Source organism: Narcine bancroftii, chromosome 8, assembly GCF_036971445.1.
Source record: "Narcine bancroftii isolate sNarBan1 chromosome 8, sNarBan1.hap1, whole genome shotgun sequence".
Classification (NCBI taxonomy): Eukaryota; Metazoa; Chordata; class Chondrichthyes; order Torpediniformes; family Narcinidae; genus Narcine; species Narcine bancroftii.
Window position 1 is genome coordinate 75,227,515 of NC_091476.1, and position 21,607 is coordinate 75,249,121.

General features: G+C 49.1%; 2 protein-coding genes across 4 annotated transcripts in view; one reads left to right on the forward strand and one right to left on the reverse strand.

The window, feature by feature from the left end:
- Window positions 1-746: 746 nt before the first annotated feature.
- The window catches only part of LOC138740907 (REST corepressor 2-like), a 57,725-nt gene continuing 36,864 nt past the window's right edge, over window positions 747-21,607 (forward strand). For 2 of the 3 annotated variants that reach the window (XM_069894221.1, XM_069894223.1), the window contains exons 1-3: window positions 1,155-1,373; window positions 6,058-6,103; window positions 8,198-8,266. In XM_069894221.1, coding sequence (XP_069750322.1) covers window positions 6,085-6,103; window positions 8,198-8,266 — 88 coding nt within the window. In that variant the 5' untranslated portion in view covers window positions 1,155-1,373; window positions 6,058-6,084. Of the gene's footprint in view, window positions 852-1,154; window positions 1,374-6,057; window positions 6,104-8,197; window positions 8,267-21,607 lie in introns of those variants that run through there. The other variant, XM_069894222.1, reaches the window with a different exon arrangement.
- LOC138741631 (streptococcal hemagglutinin-like) lies at window positions 10,484-19,988 on the reverse strand. The gene is made up of 10 exons (XM_069895980.1): window positions 19,600-19,988; window positions 18,481-19,480; window positions 17,453-18,370; window positions 15,950-17,371; window positions 14,748-15,884; window positions 13,626-13,792; window positions 13,458-13,540; window positions 13,281-13,336; window positions 11,087-11,204; window positions 10,484-10,644 (listed from the first exon to the last, which is right to left on the reverse strand). Exons 1-10 carry the CDS (start codon window positions 19,986-19,988, stop codon window positions 10,484-10,486), a joined length of 5,451 nt encoding a protein of 1,816 aa, XP_069752081.1.

Below are 21,607 nucleotides of genomic sequence, written 5' to 3' on the forward strand. Positions count from 1 at the left end.
TCTCCTCCTCCCTCTCTCCTCCTCCTCCCTCCCTCCCCCCTCTCTTCCTCCCCCCTCCCTCCCTCTCTTCCTCCTCCCTCCCTCTCTTTCCTCCTCCCTCCCTCCTTCCTCCTCTCCCTTTCCCATCTTCCTCCCACCCTCCCCCTCTTCCTGCCTCCCTCCCTCTTCCTGCCTCCCTCCCTCTCTCTCCCTCCCTCTCCTCCCTCCCTCCTCCTCCTCCCTCCTCCCTCCCCCTCCTCCCTCCCTCCCTCCCTCCCTCTCTTCCTCCCCCTCCCTCCCTCTCTTCCTCCCCTCTTCCTCCCCCTCCCTCCCTCTCTTCCTCCCCCTCCCTCCCTCCCTTCCCTCCCTCTCTTCCTCCCCCTCCCTCCCTCTTCTTCCTGCCTCCCTCCCTCTCTCCTCCCTCCCTCTCTCCTCCCTCCTCTCTCCTCCTCCTCCCTCTCTCCTCCTCCCTCCCTCTCTCCTCCTCCCTCCCTCTCTCCTCCTCCCTCCCCTCCTCCCTCTCTTCCTCCCTCCCTCTCTTCCTCCTCCCTCCCTCCCTCCCTCCCTCCCTCCCTCCCTCCTCCCTCCCTCCCTCCTCCCTCCCTCCCTCTCTCCCTCCTCCCTCCCTCCCTCTCTCCCTCCTCCCTCCTTCCTCCTCTCCCTTTCCCATCTTCCTTCCCGCCCTCCCCCTCCCTCTCTCCCTCTCCCTCACCCCCATGGCGGGACACAGGTTCAGAACCAGCCGGGCGGGCAGCGGGAGACGGCACTTCCGGTCCTTCCCGCCGAGGGGCCCCCGCTTCCGGTCCGTCCGCGCCGAGTCCGCCACTTCCGGCAGCGGCTCCGGTCTAAAGTGGAAGGTGTCGGCGGCGGAGGTAAAGCCCGGGGTCTGACCGTCGGAGTCGGGGGATGTTATCCTTTCCCGGGCCCAGAACCCGCTCCCACTGTGGGCCCTGAAACTGACCCCTAACCCCCAACCCACCGGGGCCCTGAACCTGACCCCTAACCCCTACCGTGGGCCCGAACCTGACCTCTAACCCCCACCGTGGGCCCTGAACTTGACCTCTAACCCCCTCCCACCGTGGGCCTGAACCTGACCTCTAACCCCCTCCCCCACTATGGGTCATGAGCCTGTCCTTTAACCACCCGACTTCCCTCCCCATTGTGCGTCATGAACCTAAGCCTCTCCCTTGTGGCTGTGTACCCTCCCCTACTTCCCTGTCAAGTCCCCCTGTCCCCTCCCTACCTCCAGGCCATCCACTCTCTCTCTTCCCCTGCAGAGTTGTTCCCTGACTCCAGTGACGATCCAACCGAACTGATTCCACAGCCGTCTCCTTCCAAGATGAAGGACACCCAGCCTCCACTCCTTGTTTCATCTATCTAACCCTTGTTCAAAGGTACTTTGGATATTTATATTTCAGTCACTGCTAAGTGTTGTCTTGATGTTGACCACCTTGTGTTTCATGATGCAAACCAATGCTTGGTTTGTTATTTATTTGAAGAAATTATTACCAGTTGCTTGTAATGGAACCCTTCTTTGTAATCACCAATAGCTTGTAAACTCTTGATTTAGGAGAAACAGGTGATCAGAGGTTAGGCTGGGCTGAGAAGAGGAAGAATTTGATAGGCCAAAGACTTAAGAGAAACTCTTTGCCTTCCATCAACTTATCTCAGGTTCTACTCACAAGGGGCAAATTGCACCAGCTCATTTAACCCCTCCAATCTTGCTGAGCTTCAGTGTGTGGAGACCAGAGCATGGGGTGGGGGGAGGGAAGAGGGGGAGAAAGGGAAATGGGGGAAGGTCACACGTGTGAAAGTCAGCCCACACTGTAATAAAACAAACAGCAGAAGCCATTAAGTGGATGGCAGTTTCTTTGTTCAGTCTTGATAATGCTAGCGGGAGTGAGGGGTACAAAGAAGGAGTTTGGTAACTTGTTCTCTACACTGAGCCCCACTCCACTTTGACCCTACAAGTTTCACACGGCAGGCGTTCTCTATTTTTGCACGACATGTTCCCTATGACGTCTGCACATGGCTGGGAAATGTCAGGGTGTCCTCTTACTACATTCTTTGTGGTGTTCCCACCACGTTACAAGGTAGCTATGTTCTCACCCAACTCATTAACCCTTTGTTAAGCATATTCGTTAAACTTATTCCTTCACACACACACACACACACACACAGGGAGAACGGGAAAACTCCGCACGCCACAGCGGCAGAGGTTGGGATCGAACCCGAGACTCTAGCATGGAGAGGTAGCAGCTCTCTGCACCACTGTTCCGTCTTTCATGTTTGAACATTGAGAATAACGCAGTAGAATCTTGGGGATTGGGTTGGTCCAGATTCTTAGGCAGTACTTTTAAAATTTGAATTTAAGGACGAATAAAGAAGAGATGAATGGGTAAATGTTGATAGTTTAATCATTGGCAAAGACAGCGTGCAGTAGCGTTCGTGTTACACAGGCGCAGGAAGAACGACACGCACGTCTTGGAATTGAGGCTGGTTTATTGCTCTGGCTGTTGCCCTTATATGGGCCCTGGGCGCTGACATCAGGGCCCTGCGTCATCGTGCGCCGGCCTGGGATTGGCTGGTGTTCCCGCCACAGCTCCCCACCTTCCTGCCGTACGGGAGGTCACTGGACGACGGCCGATGTCACCCCAAGCTCTGTACGGTTGCCGCGATAGTCAGCCATTTTGTGGGCTGGTCCGCGTCTCTGTGCGTGAGCCGGTACAGTGCTTTGTTTATCAAAACGAGGAGTTTTAAAGAAACATAAAATCAACATTTGACAAAAATGTAAACATAACATTTTTTTTTCATGTGTATACTTCTTGAAGTCATATTTAAAAATGAAAATTGTAAAAGAAAAACACAGTTTATAAATGAAAGCAGAAGATATTTGGAGAACTGCGTGCAGTTCTGGTCACCTTACTTGAGAAAGGATGGACTGGCTTTGGAGGCAGTGGAGAGGAGGTTCACTGGGTTGATTCCAGGGAGGAGGAGGTTGGCCTATGAGGAGAGATTGAGTCATCTGGGACCGTACTCTCTGGAATTTAGAAGAATGAGAGGGGATCTTATGGAATCGTATAAATGATGAAAGGCAGAGATAAGATAGAGGTTGGTAAGTTGTTCCCATTGGTGGGGGAGACCAGAATGAGGGGACGTAGCCTCAAGATCCAGGGGAGTAGATTTTGGATGGAGATGAGGGGGAACTGCTTTCCCCAGAGGGTGGTGAATCTGTGGAATTCTCTGCCCATTGAAACAGTGGGGCGACCTCAGTAAATGTATTTAAGACCAGGTTGGAGAGATTTTACATCATCGGGGAATTAAGGGATATGGGAAAAGGCAGGTCGGTGGAGATGAGCCCATCATTAGATCAGCCATGATCTAGTTGAATGGCGGGACACGGTCGATGGACCGAATGGCTGGCTCCTGCTCCTGTTTCTTATGTTCTTATTTTAGTTTAACTATTTTTAGTTTATTTAACAAACTATTTTGATATAAAATACAAAAAAAACCAACAAATATTTATTAGTTAATTTTCACTATTTCCGCTGCATCGACTTCATGGCTGGTGGGTGGTCAGGACACTCACACCCACTGCTTCGGCTGGTGGGTGGACAGGACACTCACACCTCCACTGCTTCAGCTGGTGGGTGGACAGGACACTCGCAACTCCACAGCATCGGCTAGGGGGTGGACAGGACACTCGCAGCTCCAATGCATCAGCCACACCTCTGGGGGGTGGACAGGACACTAACAGCTCCACTGCATTGGCTGGTGGGTGGTAAGGACACTCGCAGCTCCACTGCATCGGCCGCACGGCTTAACACTTCTTTTGCATTTTATCAGAATTTTCTAATTTTGGCCAATGTAAACTTTATCCTTCAGCGACTTTGTTAGACTCATACGAGGCCGTGAGTTGTAGAATTTTATTCTTGGCCTTTTTTATCTTGTAAATTGTAGACTTCCATGTCACACGTTTCCAGTTTTGCCCACGCCACATTCTAGTTTCTTAATTATTTCAAATTTCTCACTCAGTTTCAACATGTTCCTCTCTCTCTCTCCACCCTGTGAAGTTTATCTACTTCAGGATCCATAATTATGGGTTTGTAAATATATATACCGTATAAACTCATGTAATAGGCGAGTTTGGGGACCATTTTGCTGAGTCAAATTTGACTTTTACACGGGCCATACTTTTGACGGTGGTACATACCTGTGTCGTTTAAGGCTTTGGGAGCTTGGATGGCCCTGACCAGGTGGTAAGTCCATGTTCGGGGTGTCGGGAATTTGGATGGGTGGGATTGGGTGGTAAGTCCGCGGCTGGGGTGTCGGGACCTCGGATAGGTGTGTAGCTGATATGAGGGTTTGCGGTTGGGGCATCGGGAGCTTGGATAGTCACTTGGGTGCGTTGGGAGCTCGGATTTGCAGGCGGCCGGGGCAAGGGTGGTAGGTCGAGGTATGTGATGATGTAATGGGAGGGGGGGGTGTATTATACTGACTGCTTCTCATGTATTGAGTTGCTTGCTATTGGCTGTGGCTGTAGAGATGCTCCACCTGACTGGTATAACAGTTGGAAATGCTTCCCCCTTCCCCCACTGGCCAGTATTGTCTATTAATAAAAGCCCTGTATTAGTATTACACACTATGGCATATCAGGGAGTCAGGAGCTCGGATAGGCGGTCAAAGCATCAGCAGCTCAGATGGGTGGGACCGAGTGGTAAGTCCACGATCAGGGCATTGGGAGCTCAGATGAGCGGGCAGCTGGGGCAAGGATCCATGGTCAGAGCGTTGGGAGTTGAGATGGGCAGACCGGGCTGTCGGGGAGGTTGGATGGGTGGGACCGGGCGGTGGAGTGTTGGGAGCTCAGACGGGCTGGCGGCCGGGGTGAGGGTCCATGGTTAGGGCGTTGGGAGCTCAGATGAGCAGGCAGTCGGGGCCACAAATAGTCAGGGTGAGGGTGGGGGGGGGTGTCAATCTTTACATGGGCTCGAATATTACGAATATATATGGTATGCTAAATGGAAAAGTAGGAGACAAAATTATGGCGTTGTCACAGATCGATTGCCCGTTTCAGAATGGTGACCGCGTGGTCACTTGTTCCCGCTGTGCACCTGTGGTGCTGACATACTGAAAAGTCTGAATTCTTGGGTGGTCTGGATTTCTGGCATCTGGGATTTTTGGACTTTCTGTGCAGGTTACCCACTAATGGAGGCAGCCCACTGGAGAAGGGAGAGGGACATTCTGTGTTCGGACTTGGCCAACTGTGTGTCTGCTTACACGTGTGGAGCACTCTTCATGGCAACAGCCAGATGGTGCTGTCCTGCTGTCACGGGTAATGTGTGTGGGTTTGTGCGTCCCACACCCTCTCTGCAAACCCCTATGTTCTGCACTGACACCCACCCCCACCCGTCCCTCGGAGACCGGGGAGAGGCTGCCCACTGGCAGGAGACCCGCCCCCCACCCCCCATCCACTACCACATCCTTGCTGTTGGTTTTGCAGCAGTGGCAAGGGACATTGCCCATGTCTGTCCAAACGCACTTGCCTGTGTCACCCCCCCCACACCGTGTCGGTTCTCACACACTGCCTCCTCCCGGATTATCCTCATGCATTGCCCCCTCACATGTCCATCCCCACACACAGTGGGAGGTTCACACTGGAGCCAGTGTTGGAAGGGTGGCGGTCACTGGAGCCAGTGTTGGAAGGGTGGCGGTCACTGGAGCCAGTGTTGGAAGGGTGGCGGTCACTGGAGCCAGTGTTGGAAGGATGGCAGTCACACTGGAGCCAGTGTTGGAAGAGGTGGGGGTTTCCACACTGGAGCCAGTGTTAGAAGGGGCAAGGGGTTTACTCTGAAGCCAGTGTTGGAAGGGGCAGGGGATTTACACTGGAGCCAGTGTTAGAAGGGGCAGGGCGTTGACACTGGAGCCAGTGTTGGAAGGGGCAGGGCCTTCACACTGGTGCCAGTGTTGGAAGGGGATGGGGGGAGGGGGTTAGACTTCCGCGCAGAACAGAGTGGAATCATAAAGTTTTATCATTCCCTCAATGTACAAATACCAATTTTACTTTATTCCTCATGCCAGCTTCAAGGGTGCCACGATCTCACCAAAATGAACATTGCAAAAGATGGTGAGTGCTGTGCTAAATTTCCTTTTAAAACTATTTATCGTCAAACATTATTTGTCTCCAATATGTCAAATAACTGGGTATTCCTCTCTTCCACTGCGGGTGGAAGCTGTCTATATAAATGTCACACTGTACTTAGTCTCCCGCCAGTAAGAGTGCATTAGTCAGGGCATCGAGGGATATGAGGAGAAGCCGGGGACTGGAGCCAGGTGGGTCAGCTCATCCTTAAATTGGCGAGGCAGACTAGATGGGCCGATTTCTGCTCCTACATCTTGAACTTGGCAACAGCGGAAAAGGAGAAGGGGGTTTGATCAGTCCCACCTTTCTGGGGCCTATGGAGCCCGTGGAGGGGATGGGGATGACATTCTGGCTGCGTTCGCCACCTTCTGCAGCTCCCGACCTCGACGGTGTGGTATATCCCACTTGGATGATTTCAGTGCAAGATTGGCCATGGTAAATTACCTCGGGAGTAATGGAAGTGGGACAGAGTTCGGTGGATTGGGTTGAGGAGGTGGGGTGGGGAGTTGATGAACATGTCAGATAGATTGGGTTGTGGGAAAAATAAGTGGGGGCATGGAATTGCTCTGTATATCCAGTACAGAGTAATGGAGTGAAAGGTCTCTGCCTATATTACAGTGAAACCCTGATATACAACACCTATGGGGATTGGTAGATGCCGGATGTGTATTTTCCAGTTGCTTGAGACTTAATCTTACAATGCCTAATTAATATACCTGCATTAAGAATAAACAGTTTAAAAGACAAAAGTACTTCACTGTCCTTACATTGAATAAACTTCAGCTTCATGAATATATAAACCTTGAAGCATTTTACTTTATTTTCGGTCATATTTTTGAAAACATTTAACCATTGCTGCATCTGGAGGTTTCTCCCCCTCCGCGGAAACGCTCGAAAGACCAAGAGTAATGTTACAGATAATTAACCACCCCCCCCCCCCCCCCCCCCCGAAGTTTACAGATGAAGCCTCTTTTACTAAACAGGGATAAGGAGACACTTTAAGAGAGTCACCCCAACGGCGAGTGGCATCGACCCGCTCTTCATCCTGGGCGATGCCGTCGCTGTTTCATGCGACTTTATCCAAACAGCTGCTATGAGCAGAGCCCGACCAAGGCCTCCAGGCTGGATATTTGCTTCCATCTTCACCACAGGTTGACATGTCACTTCAGGAAACATTTACAATTTTAAACATACATATTTTATTCTTACCGTATACTGTATCCATGTGTAATAGTCGATCCTGTGTAAAAGTCAAACCCCCCCCCACTATTTTTTGCCACGACTGCCCATCATTCCGAGTTCCAGACACCCCAGCCGCCTGCCCATCTGAACTGCCAACCACCTGTCCATTTGAGCTCCTGATTAGCTCCTGATGCCCTGACCGCCTGGCCATCTGAGCTCCCGACTACCCATCCATCCAAGTTTCAGATGCCCTGACTGCCCATCCATCCGAGCTCCCAACCGCCTGTCCATCCGAGCTCCCGGTGCCTGCCCATCCGAGCTCCCGATGGCATGGCCACCTGCCCATCTGAGCTCCCGACTGCCCAACCATCCAAATTCCAGATGCCCTGACTGTGGATCCTCACCCCAGCTGCCGCCCATCTGAACTCCCAAAACCCTGACCGCTCAACCATTCAAGCTGTCATCGCCCCAACTGCGGACCTTCGCCCTGGCTGCTCTCCCACTGGAGCTCTTGACGCCCCCAAAAGTGCGCTTACAATCCGGTCCTGTCCATCCGAGCTCCTTATGCCTTGAACAACTCAGGTATTTAACCCAGGCAAAAGTAGTATCCATGTAAAAGTCACCCCCCCCAAGGAAATTTGATCCGAAAAATTGGTTTCTGAAACTCGACTATGCATGGTATTTATTTCAATTAAAAACATTTTTTTCCTCAATTATTTTTTTTTGCCAGTGCTTGAATTCTGGATAATGGGGATTTTGCTGTATATGGAGATATTCACCTGTTTCATAGTTGAAGAGGGCTGACGGATGGACTCTGAACACCTGTTGAATTGTGTTTGTACCTCGAGCGGATTGCTGAGTCTATTAATGGTTAAGGAATCTTGCGTTTACCTGCAGGCTCTCCCATTCCTTTTGGATCCCGGAATAGCAGGGATCACTGGCTGACCAAGCGGACACCGTTAGCGGGTAAGAGAGAGGTTTTTCCTCTGTTGTGGATGCGTGATTAGAAAGGGCAGGAAGATAGTGTTGGATCCATGAAATCTGTGCCGTAGAACATTACAGCACAGAAACAGGTCCTTCGGCCCTTCTAAACTGTGCTGAACTATTATGTGTAAATTGGGCGGCACGGGCTTGTGGGCCGAATTGGCCTTTTACCGTGATGTATGTCTAAATTTAAATTTTAAAAAAAATCAAGAAGGCAGATGGAACGTTGGCCTTCGTCGCTGGAGGAATTGAGTTTAGGAGCCGGGAAGTTCTGCTGCCACTGGACCAGGTCCTGTTGAGGCTGCATCTGGAAAACCGCGTGCAGTTCTGGTCTCCTTACTCAAGGAAGGATGGACTGGCTTTGGAGACAGTGCAGAGGGGGTTCACCAGAGTGGTTCCAAAAGTTAGATTGGGAGCACGCAGTGTCCAAGGGGGATGGTGGGCGAGTCCCGGGACAAAGGGCCCCTCAGGGGATCGAGTGTGTCGTACATATTAATCACGGGATTTTAATTTGAAAATGTAAACAGTTAATTGCATCTGTTTAATAACTGCGTACATAACAAAGGGGTAGTGTTACTGTGAGTTTCTAACAATGTCAACAGGCTGTTTGTTTAAATGTGGTTCTGTGTATAGTTTGTGTGGGATGGAATTGTGGTTGTAGTTTGTACAGGTGGGGAAAGGATTCAGAACTTCTGAGGTACTGTCCAATTCCTCCTCCTCCCCTCAACCCCTTCGCAGAGGAGCAGAAATAGGCCATTCAGCCTATCGAGACTTCCCCGCTATTTAATCATGAGCTGATCCATTTTCCCCATTCATCCCCACTGCCCGGCTTTCTCCCCATAACCTTTGATGCCCTGGCTAATCAAGAACCTGCTGTTCTCTGCCTTAAATGACCCGGCCTCCACAACTGCCTGTGGCAACAAATTCCACAGATTCACTGCCCTCCTGCTGAAGTAATTTCTCCGCATCCCTATTCTAAGTGAATGCCCTTCAATCCTGAAGTTGTGCCCTCTTGTCCTGCACTCTCTCACCATGGGGAACAACCTTTCTACATCGACTCTGTCCACGCCTTTCAACATTCAAAATGTTGCAGTGAGATTTTTCCTCGTTCTCCTAATTTCCAGAGTTCAGGCCAAGAGCCGTCAAATGCTCCACATACGATAAGCTTTTCATTCCTGGAATCATCCTTGTGAACCTCCTCTGAACCCTCTCCAACGTCAGCCCATCCTTTCTTAAACGAGGACCCCAAAACTGCTCACAATTCTCCATGTGAGGTCCAACCAGTGCCTCAACTTTGCATCCCCGATAAACCTCTGGTCAGGCTGCACTTGGAGTACCGATTTCAGATTTATTGTCAGAGTACATATGTGAAATCACGTACAACCTGGAGATTCTTTATCTGCGGGCCAGGCAGAATGACCACTTATCGGTAGTGCAAACAAAAAACTGTACATGGTGTACAGAAAGATGGCACAGTAGGCAGTAGGCGTAATGGTTAGCGCCATGCTGTTACAATGCCAGCTATCGGGACTGCACTGTCTGTAAGGAGTTTGTACGTTCTCATGTCTGCGTGGGTTTTCCCCAGGGGGCTCAGGATTCCACCTACCCTTCGAAATGTACTGGAGGTGTAGGTTAACGGGGTGTAAATTGGGTGGCACAGAATTGTAGGGCCGAATTGGCTAAAAATTTAAACAAAGAAATGTAAACAAACCAATACAGAGAGAGAGAGAAAAAAACTAATTAAAGTGCACGTCAGAGTCCCCGATTGAGTGTGGCATTGAGTCTGATGGTGGAGGGGGAGCAACTGGTCCTGAACCTGGTTTGCGAGTCTTGTGGCCCCTAGACCTCTTTCCTGATGGCGGCAGTGAGAACAAAGCGTGTGCTGGGCGGGGTGGATCCTTGCTCTCCGAGGGCAGCGTTCCCTGTCGATGCTCTCGACGGTGGGGAGGGTTTTGCCTGTGATATCCTGGGCTGGGTCCACTACCTTTTGCAGGGCTTCACGCTCGGGGGGGGTTTGGTGTCCCGGTACCAGACCATGATGCAGCCGGTCAAGCCGGTCAGCGCACTTTCCCCCACACCTCTGAGGTCGTTGTTAGGATGGAGTTGCATTGTCCTGGATTACTTTGGGCTGCATTGCTTTGCCCCTGGGTAAGCTTGTCACGGACTGGATTGGAACGCCTTGAACTGTTTCTGCTTGCATTAGATTGGGATTGTACTGGTTTTTCTCAACAGGATTATGTTGTCTTGTGTTGAATGCTTTCCTTGTCTGTGGTTACACTGGGTTTGATTCTTGCATTGGACCAGGATGGTGTTATCTACGTACTGTCTTTGAGTGGATTGAATCACCACATTGCGTTGTCCTGGATATCCGTTCCAGAACCAGAATTTATTGGCAGAGAAACATAGGTGCAGGAGGAGGCCATTTGGCCCTTCAAGCCTACACCGCCATTCAATAGGATCATGGCTCTGATCAGTCCCCGGTTCCTGCCTTCTCCCCAGACCCCCCAATCCTCTTAGCCACAAGGGCCAAATCTAACCTACTCTAAAATATTGACAAGGACTATGTCCTGTGGCAAAGAATTCCACAGATACAGCACCCTCTGAGAGAAGAAATTTTTCCTCATCTCAGTCCTAAAAAACTTCCCCCTTATCCTTAAACTGTGACCCCTGGTTCTGGTTTTTCCCAGCATTGGAAACTACCTTCCTGCACCTAGTCTGTTTAATCCCTTAAGAATTTTATGTTTTTGTAAGACCCCCCTCAATCTTCTAAATTCCAGAGAGTACAAACCTAGTCTATCCAACCTTCCTTCATATGCAAATCCTTCCAGTCTAGTGAACCTTCTCTGCACCCCCTCTTTTTTTTTTTTTTTTTTTTTTTTTTAAATTTTTTATTTTTCACACCATAAATCACAATAGCCATGATATACACTTTTTCTTTTCCACACATTTACAGTGACTTTTTCTCCCTCCCCCCTCCCTCCTCCCAAGCCACCCCCCCATCCCTCCCCCCTCTCATCCATTTTAGTTATACAATCTAGGTTGCATTAATTCAGTTAGACAATGTTGTCATTCAACAAAAATACACCAGAAATTCTACTGAGTCCATTTTTTTCTTCTCTTCTCCTTCCATCAACTTAGGTAATGTTTGTTCCCGGTAGGTTTTCGCTATTGTATTTAATGTAAGGCTCCCATACTTGTTCGAATATTTCAATATTATTTCTTAAACTATATGTTATTTTTTCTAATGGAATACATTTATTCATTTCTATATACCATTGTTGTATTTTCAAATTATCTTCCAATTTCCAGGTTGACATAATACATTTTTTTGCTACAGCTAGGGCTATCTTAACAAATCTTTTTTGTGCATCCTCCAAGTCAATTCCAAATTCTTTATTTTTTATGTTACTTAGGAGAAAGATCTCTGGATTCTTTGGTATATTGTTTTCTGTTATTTTATTTAATATCTGATTGAGATCATCCCAAAATTTTTCTACTCTCTCACATGTCCAGATTGCATGAATTGTTGTTCCCCTTTCTTTTTTACATCGAAAACATCTATCAGATACTGTTGGGTCCCATTTATTTAACTTTTGCGGTGTAATGTATAATCTGTGTAACCAATTATATTGTATCATACGCAGCCTCGTATTTATTGTATTTCTCATCGTTCCAGAGCATAACTTCTCCCATGTTTCCTTTTTTATCTTTATATTTAAATCTTGTTCCCATTTTTGTTTAGTTTTACCATTTGTTTCCTCATTTTCCTTTTCTTGTAGTTTAATATACATATTTTTTATAAATCTTTTGATTAACATTGTATCTGTAATCACATATTCAAGGTTACTTCCCTCTGGTAAACTCAAGTTGCTTCCTAATTTATCTTTCAAGTAGGATCTCAGTTGGTAATATGCCAGCGCTGTATCTCCCGTTATATTGTACTTATCTCTCATTTGTTCAAAGGATAAGAATCTACTTCCTGAAAAACAATTTTCTATTCTTTTAATCCCTTTTTTTTCCCATTTTCTAAAGGCAAGGTTGTCTATTGTAAAAGGGAGTAGCTTATTTTGCGTCAATATTAGTTTTGGTATTTGGTAATTTATTTTATTTCTTTCTACATGTATCTTCTTCCATATATTGAGGAGATGGTGTAATACTGGAGAAGTTCTATGTTGTACCAATTTTTCGTCCCATTTATATAATATGTGTTCAGGTATCTTTTCCCCTATTTTATCTAATTCTAGTCTCGTCCAGTCTGGTTTTTCCCTTGTTTGATAAAAATCTGATAGGTACCTTAATTGTGCGGCTCTATAATAATTTTTGAAGTTTGGCAATTGTAAGCCTCCTTGTTTATACCATTCTGTTAATTTGTCTAGTGCTATCCTCGGTTTCCCCCCTCTCCATAAAAATCTCCTTATTATTTTCTTTAACTCTTTGAAGAATTTTTCTGTCAGTTGTATTGGCAATGCCTGAAATAAGTATAGTATCCTTGGAAAAATGTTCATTTTAATACAGTTTATCCTTCCTATCAGTGTTAGTGGTAGCTCTTTCCAATGCTCTAAATCGTCCTGTAGTTTTTTCATTAGTGGATTGTAATTGAGTTTATATAATTGGCCTAGATTTTTGTTTATTTGCACACCTAGGTATCTTATTGCCTGCGTTTGCCATCTGAATGGGGATTCCTCCTTAAATTTTGAGAAATCCGCGTTATTCATAGGCATTGCTTCACTTTTATTTACGTTTATCTTGTATCCCGACACTTCTCCATATTCCTTCAATTTCTTATATAGTTCTTTTATTGATAGTTCTGGTTCTGTTAAGTACACTATCACATCATCCGCAAACAGACTGATTTTATATTCCCTGTCTTTTATTTTTATTCCTTTTATATTATTATCTCTTCTTATCGATTCTTCTGCACCCCCTCCATGGCAAGGAGATCCTTCCTCAGGTAAGGACACTATAACTGCATGCAGTACTCCAGATGTGGTCTCACCAAGGCCCGGTACAGCTGGAGCAGGATCTCTCTACTCCTGGACCCGAATCCTCTTGCTATGAACGTGTCACAAAATTTGATGTTTAGTGGCAGCTTTCACAGGTGCAAACATTTCTACAAATCACATTTCAAAATGAATCAAAATAGTGCAAGAAAAGGAAAAGTCAAAGTGAGGACGTTGTCTGTGGTTCAGGAGTTGGATGGCAGAGGGGAAGAAGCTGTCCTTGTGCCGCTGGGTGCTCGTCTTCAGGCTCATGGACCTTTTCCCCAATGGTAGCAGAGTGAAGAGGGCATGGCCTGGGTGGTGGGGGGTCCTTGAGGAGAGAGACTGCTTTCTTAACACACCACCTCCTGTAGATGTCCTCGATGGAGTGGAATCTGGTGCCCGTGATGGCACAGGCCATCAATCTAATGATGGAACTGGTCAGAAACCTCTCATGGTACACCTGTTGATGCTTTTGAGAATCTTTGGTGACATACTGAATCTCCTCAAATAGTCCCCAGGAAAGATCCTTTGAGATGTTGACACCCAGGAATGTGAAGTTCTCAACCCTCTCCACTACTGAGCCCTCGATGAGGACTGGGTCGTCTTCCCCTGATTTCCCCCTCCTTAAATCCACAATCATCTCCTTGGTTTTGGTAACGTTGAATGCAAGGTTGTTGTTGTGACACCACTCACCGAGCAGATCTATTTCCCTCCTGTACGCTCCCACATTGCTGTGATGTCCTCGGAAAATTTGTAGACAGCATTTGAATTGTGCCATCCATTGGATGGTTTGGTGGGGGAGGGGGTGTTACGTCAGGTTGATTTCACTTGAACTAAGGTGTGTGATTATGAACTAGAATCTAATTTCTTCATTCACAGGTGGGACGGTTCGGTCTGTGTGGGGGGGGGGGTTTGGTCTGTGTGGGGGGGTTGGACTGGGTGGGGCGGTTCGGACCGGGTGGGGGGGTTCGGACCGGGCGGGGGGGTTCGGACCGGGCGGCGGGGTTCGGACCGGGCGGCGGGGTTCGGACCGGGCGGCGGGGTTCGGACCGGGCGGCGGGGTTCGGACCGGGCGGCGGGGTTCGGAACCGGGCGGCGGGGTTCGGACCGGGCGGCGGGGTTCGGACCGGGGGGGGGGGGTTTCGGACCGGGTGGGGGGGGGTTCGGACCGGGTGGGGGGGGGGTTCGGACCGGGTGGGGGGGGTTCGGACCGGGTGGGGGGGGGTTCGGACCGGGTGGGGGGGGGTTCGGACCGGGTGGGGGGGGGGTTCGGACCGGGTGGGGGGGGGGTTCGGACCGGGTGGGGGGGGGTTCGGACCGGGTGGGGGGGGGGGTCGGACCGGGTGGGAGGGGGGGTCGGACCGGGTGGGAGGGGGGGTCGGACCGGGTGGGGTGGGGGGGGGGTCGGACCGGGTGGGGGGGGGGGGTCGGAATGGGTGGCGCTGTTCAGACTGGGTTGCCTAGTATGGACTGCATTGGACTGTCTTGGTGTGGCTATTTCTAGCTTGGACTGTGGTATCAGTTGGCAGTATTGTGGATTGGTTGGTGTTGCCCCAGAGCAGGGTGCACTGTGGCAGATTAGACTGCCTCCCGTCTCTGACATTGCCTGTGCCCTGTCCAGGTTGTTCTGACTTGCATTGCCTTAAGTCATATTTAATGGGAGTTGCTATTGACATATGTGATTGGGAATGAATGTTTTGGGTTGCTCTCTCTGCTGCTTGCCTTGATGTCGGAAGAGGACAGGTTACCTTTGCTGGGCGGGGATAGGGGGGTGTGTCACCATGCTTTGGATTGGTTGGATGGGTTACCTTGCTGTCAGTTGAGTATGGATCACTTTGTGTTAGCCTGCGCTTGTGCTGACTTGTGTTGGCCTGCGTTGACTTGGATCGACTTGTGTTGGCCTGCACTGACTTGGGTTGACTTGTGTTGGCCTGCGCTGACTTTGATTGACTTGTGTTGGCCTGCGCTGACTTGGATTGGCTTGTGTTGGCCTGCGCTGACTTGGATTGACTTGTGTTGGCCTGCACTGACTTGGATTGACTTGTGTTGGCCTGCGCTGATGTAGATTGACTTGTGTTGGCCTGCGCTGACTTGGATTGACTTGTGTTGGGCTGCGCTGACTTGGATTGACTTGTGTTGGGCTGCGCTGACTTGGATTGACTTGTGTTGGGCTGCGCTGACTTGGATTGACTTGTGTTGGGCTGCACTGACTTGGATTGACTTGTGTTGGGCTGCGCTGACTTGGATTGACTTGTGTTGGGCTGCGCTGACTTGGATTGACTTGTGTTGGGCTGCGCTGACTTGGATTGACTTGTGTTGGCCTGCGCTGATGTAGATTGACTTGTGTTGGCCTGCGCTGACTTGGATCGACTTAGATTGATTTGTGTTGGCCTGCGCTGACTTGGATTGAATTGTGTTGGTCTGCGCGACTTGGATTGATTTGTGTTGGCCTGCGCTGACTTAGATTGACTCATGCTGGCCTGCGCGACTTGGATTGACTTGGATTGATTTGTGTTGGCCTGCGCGACTTGGATTGATTTGTGTTGGCTTGCGCTGACTTGACTTGGATTGAATTGTGTTGGGCTGCGCTGACTTGGATTGACTTGTGTTGGCCTGCGCTGAATTGGATTTACTTGTGTTGGCCTGCGCTGAATTGGATTGACTTGTGTTGGCCTGCACTGACTTGGATTGACCTGTGTTGGCTTGCGTTGACTTGGATTGACTTGTGTTTGGCTGCGCTGACTTGGATTGACTTGTGTTGGGCTGCGCTGACTTGGATTGACTTGTGTTGGGCTGCGCTGACTTGGATTGACTTGTGTTGTGCTGTGCTGACTTGGATTGACTTGTGTTGGGCTGCGCTGACTTGGATTGACTTGTGTTGGCCTGCGCTGATGTAGATTGACTTGTGTTGGCCTGCGCTGACTTGGATTGACTTGTGTTGGGCTGCGCTGACTTGGATTGACTTGTGTTGGGCTGCGCTGACTTGGATTGACTTGTGTTGGGCTGCGCTGACTTGGATTGACTTGTGTTGGGCTGCGCTGACTTGGATTGACTTGTGTTGGGCTGCGCTGACTTGGATTGACTTGTGTTGGCCTGCGCTGATGTAGATTGACTTGTGTTGGCCTGCGCTGACTTGGATCGACTTAGATTGATTTGTGTTGGCCTGCGCTGACTTGGATTGATTTGTGTTGGCCTGCGCTGACTTGGATTGATTTGTGTTGGCCTGCGCTGACTTGGATTGATTTGTGTTGGCCTGCGCGACTTGGATTGACTTGGATTGATTTGTGTTGGCCTGCGCTGACTTGGATTGACTCGTGTTGGCCTGCGCGACTTGGATTGATTTGTGTTGGCTTGCGCTGACTTGACTTGGATTGAATTGTGTTGGGCTGCGCTGACTTGGATTGACTTGTGTTGGCCTGCGCTGAATTGGATTTACTTGTGTTGGCCTGCGCTGAATTGGATTGACTTGTGTTGGCCTGCGCTGACTTGGATTGACCTGTGTTGGCTTGCGTTGACTTGGATTGACCTGTGTTGGCCTGGGCTGACTTGGATTGACTTGTGTTGGGCTGTGCTGACTTGGATTGACTTGTGTTGGGCTGTGCTGACTTGGATTGACTTGTGTTGGGCTGCGCTGACTTGTGTTGGCTTGGATTGACTTGTGTTGGCTTGGATTGACTTGTGTTGGCTTGGATTGACTTGTGTTGGCTTGGTTTGACTTGTGTTGGCTTGGATTGACTTGTGTTGGCTTGGATTGACCTGCACTTTCTTGGATTGACTTGTGTTGGCGTGCACTAACTTGGATTGACTTGTGTTGGCGTGCACTGACTTGGATTGACTTGTGTTGGGCTGCACTGACTTGAATTGACTTGTGTTGGGCTGCGCTGACTTGAATTGACTTGTGTTGGTCTGCGCTGACTTGAATTGACTTGTGTTGGTCTGCGCTGACTTGGATTGACTTGTGTTGGCCTGCTCTGACTTGGATTGACCTGTGTTGGCTTGCTTTGATGTGGATTGACTTGTGTTGGCCTGCACTGACTTGGATTGACTTGTGTTGGCCTGCACTGACTTGGATTGACTTGTGTTGGGCTGCGCTGACTTGGATTGACTTGTGTTGGGCTGCACTGACTTGAATTTACTTGTGTTGGGTTGCGCTGACTTGGATTGATTTGTGTTGGGCTGCGCTGACTTGTGTTGGCTTGGATTGACTTGTGTTGGCTTGGATTGACTTGTGTTGGCTTGGATTAACTTGTGTTGGCTTGGTTTGACTTGTGTTGGCTTGGTTTGACTTGTATTGGCTTGGATTGACTTGTGTTGGCTTGGATTGACTTGTGTTGGCTTGGATTAACTTGTGTTGGCTTGGATTGACTTGTGTCGCTTGGATTGACTTATGTTGGCTTGGATTGACCTGCACTTTCTTGGATTGACTTGTGTTGGCGTGCACTAACTTGGATTGACTTGTGTTGGCGTGCACTGACTTGGATTGACTTGTGTTGGGCTGCACTGACTTGAATTGACTTGTGTTGGGCTGCGCTGACTTGAATTGACTTGTGTTGGTCTGCGCTGACTTGAATTGACTTGTGTTGGTCTGCGCTAACTTGGATTGACTTGTGTTGGCCTGCTCTGACTTGGATTGACCTGTGTTGGCTTGCTTTGATGTGGATTGACTTGTGTTGGCCTGCACTGACTTGGATTGACTTGTGTTGGCCTGCACTGACTTGGATTGACTTGTGTTGGGCTGCGCTGACTTGGATTGACTTGTGTTGGGCTGCACTGACTTGAATTTACTTGTGTTGGGTTGCGCTGACTTGGATTGATTTGTGTTGGCCTGCGCTGACTTGGATTGACCTGTGTTGGCTTGCGTTGACTTGGATTGACTTGTGTTGGGCTGTGCTGACTTGGATTGACTTGTGTTGGGCTGTGCTGACTTGGATTGACTTGTGTTGGGCTGCGCTGACTTGTGTTGGCTTGGATTGACTTGTGTTGGCTTGGATTGACTTGTGTTGGCTTGGATTGACTTGTGTTGGCTTGGTTTGACTTGTGTTGGCTTGGTTTGACTTGTGTTGGCTTGGTTTGACTTGTGTTGGCTTGGATTGACTTGTGTTGGCTTGGATTGACTTGTGTTGGCTTGTATTAACTTGTGTTGGCTTGGATTAACTTGTGTTGGCTTGGATTGACTTGTGTGGCTTGGATTGACTTATGTTGGCTTGGATTGACCTGCACTTTCTTGGATTGACTTGTGTTGGCGTGCACTAACTTGGATTGACTTGTGTTGGCGTGCACTGACTTGAATTGACTTGTGTTGGGCTGCACTGACTTGAATTGACTTGTGTTGGGCTGCGCTGACTTGAATTGACTTGTGTTGGTCTGACTTGTGTTGGGCTGCACTGACTTGAATTGACTTGTGTTGGGCTGCGCTGACTTGAATTGACTTGTGTTGGTCTGCGCTGACTTGAATTGACTTGTGTTGGTCTGCGCTGACTTGGATTGACTTGTGTTGGCCTGCTCTGACTTGGATTGACCTGTGTTGGCTTGCTTTGATGTGGATTGACTTGTGTTGGCCTGCACTGACTTGGATTGACTTGTGTTGGCCTGCACTGACTTGGATTGACTTGTGTTGGGCTGCGCTGACTTGGATTTACTTGTGTTGGGTTGCGCTGACTTGGATTGATTTGTGTTGGGCTGCGCTGACTTGAATTGACTTGTGTTGGTCTGCGCTGACTTGGATTGACTTGTGTTGGCTTGCTCTGACTTGGATTGACTTGTGTTGGCTTGGATTGACTTGTGTTGGCTTGGATTGACTTGTGTTGGCTTGGATTGACCTGCACTTTCTTGGATTGACTTGTGTTGGTCTGCGCTGACTTGAATTGACTTGTGTTGGTCTGCGCTGACTTGGATTGACTTGTGTTGGCCTGCTCTGACTTGGATTGACCTGTGTTGGCTTGCTCTGATGTGGATTGACTTGTGTTGGCTTACACTGACTTGGATTGACTTGTGTTGGCCTGCTCTGACTTGGATTGACCTGTGTTGGCTTGCTCTGATGTGGATTGACTTGTGTTGGCTTACACTGACTTGGATTGACTTGTGTTGGCCTGCACTGACTTGGATTGACTTGTGTTGGGCTGCACTGACTTGAATTGACTTGTGTTGGTCTGCGCTGACTTGGATTGACTTGTGTTGGCCTGCTCTGACTTGGATTGACCTGTGTTGGCTTGCTCTGATGTGGATTGACTTGTGTTGGCTTACACTGACTTGGATTGACTTGTGTTGGCCTGCTCTGACTTGGATTGACCTGTGTTGGCTTGCTCTGATGTGGATTGACTTGTGTTGGCTTACACTGACTTGGATTGACTTGTGTTGGCCTGCACTGACTTGGATTGACTTGTGTTGGGCTGCACTGACTTGAATTTACTTGTGTTGGGTTGCGCTGACTTGGATTGATTTGTGTTGGGCTGCGCTGACTTGGATTGACTTGTGTTGGTCTGCGCTGACTTGGATTGACTTGTGTTGGTCTGCGCTGACTTGGATTGACTTGTGTTGGTCTGCGCTGACTTGGATTGACTTGTGTTGGTCTGCGCTGACTTGGATTGACTTGTGTTGGCTTGCTCTGACTTGGATTGACTTGTGTTGGCTTGGATTGACTTGTGTTGGCTTGGATTGACCTGCACTTTCTTGGATTGACTTGTATGGGCCTGCGTTGATTTGGATTGACTTGTGTTGGCCATGCGTTGACTTGGATTGACATGTGTTATGTTGACTTGTATTCATTTGTGTTGGCTTGTATTGACCTACGTTGACCTATGTTGACTTGTATTTATCTGTATTGACTTGCATTACCCTATATTGATGTGTGTTGACCTGTGTTGACCCGTTGCCCTGCATTGCCCTGCATTGGTTTTCTTTGACTTTTTGGCTTTTGTTTACTTGTGTTGGCCTGCATTGCCTTGCATTGATTTTGTGTTATGTCCTTGTCTAGATTGTGTTGTCACACTGGGTTGTGCCATCTTGAACTGCGTTGTGGCATCTACTAATGGGCTACAATTTTATGAATGTCTTTCCTTTTCAGGGTTTGATGGACTTTATCTTAGATTGGGTTCCAATCTCCTGGTTAAGGATGCTGACTCTTGATGCGATTGATCTGCCATAGACTGGGTGACCTTATCTAAAGTGGGTTTATTGCATAGTTTCAGATTGCATGTTTCGCTTTGGAATGGCTCTTATTATCCGCAGTTGGACTGGGTGCATCGGTTTGCTTGGGGTATGTTGTCACAATCAGGATTGTAGTGGAATTGTGCTCCCCCCCCCCCCCCCCCCCACCCCACCCCACTGGATTGCAAGGCAATGATTGACATGGCCTATCAAATTAGATAGAGCTCAACATTCTGGGCTGGGTGAATCTTACTTGTATTGACGTGGTTTGTGGGATCTGTAGTTTGGGACTGAATTGGAGATTCTTAGACTGGAGTGTGATGTGTTGATTTAACCGATCGGATGGCGTTATCTTGCATCATCTTGGTTTGGGACGTTGAGTGAAGAGTTGGGCTGCATTATTTTAAATTGGCTTATGCTGTTTTAAATGAAATCAGTCTCTTGCGTTGTGTTGCGTGACCTTGAGCGCTATACTACACTGGGCTCATTTGAGTTGTCTGACTGACTCACATCATGTGGGAGTCGGTTGCTATGAATGGGTGGCGTGGTTTGGACCGAATGGCGTGGTTGCAGGGGGTGATTCTCCACGGGATAGTACAGACCACCTTGTATTGTCTTGGGACAGATAGCGCCATCTCGGTGCATTGCATTAGGTTGCAATGTCTCCGACTGGATTACACCTGAGTGTGGGCTGTTTTTCGTCGGATTGTATTCTCCTGGATTGGGTTTGTGTTGACCTCAAATGAACCTCGAATCCACTCCTCCCCACTTCCTGTGGCTTCAAAGCTAAAATTACACCCACCATTGGAGCAGGTGCTGCTACTGGATTGGACCTGGACCACCCTGGACTGCATTCAAAGGACGAGCCTAGCCACTCCCACCTCTTTCCTCCTTCCTCTCCCAATCCCACCTTCCATCTCCTTTCCATTCTTCCTCCCTTCCTTCCTCCCCTCTTCCTTTCCCTTGCCTCCCCTCCCTCATTCCCCCTCTCCCTCCCTCATTCCCCCCTCTCCCCTCCCTCATTCCCCCTCTCCCCTCCCTCATTCCCCCTCTCCCTCCCTCATTCCCCCTCTCCCTCCCTCATTCCCCCTCTCCCTCAATTCCCCCTCTCCCTCCCTCATTCCCCCCTCTCACCCCCTCCCTCCCACCCTCATCCCCCTCTCCCTCCCTCATTCCCCCTCTCCTCCCTCATTCC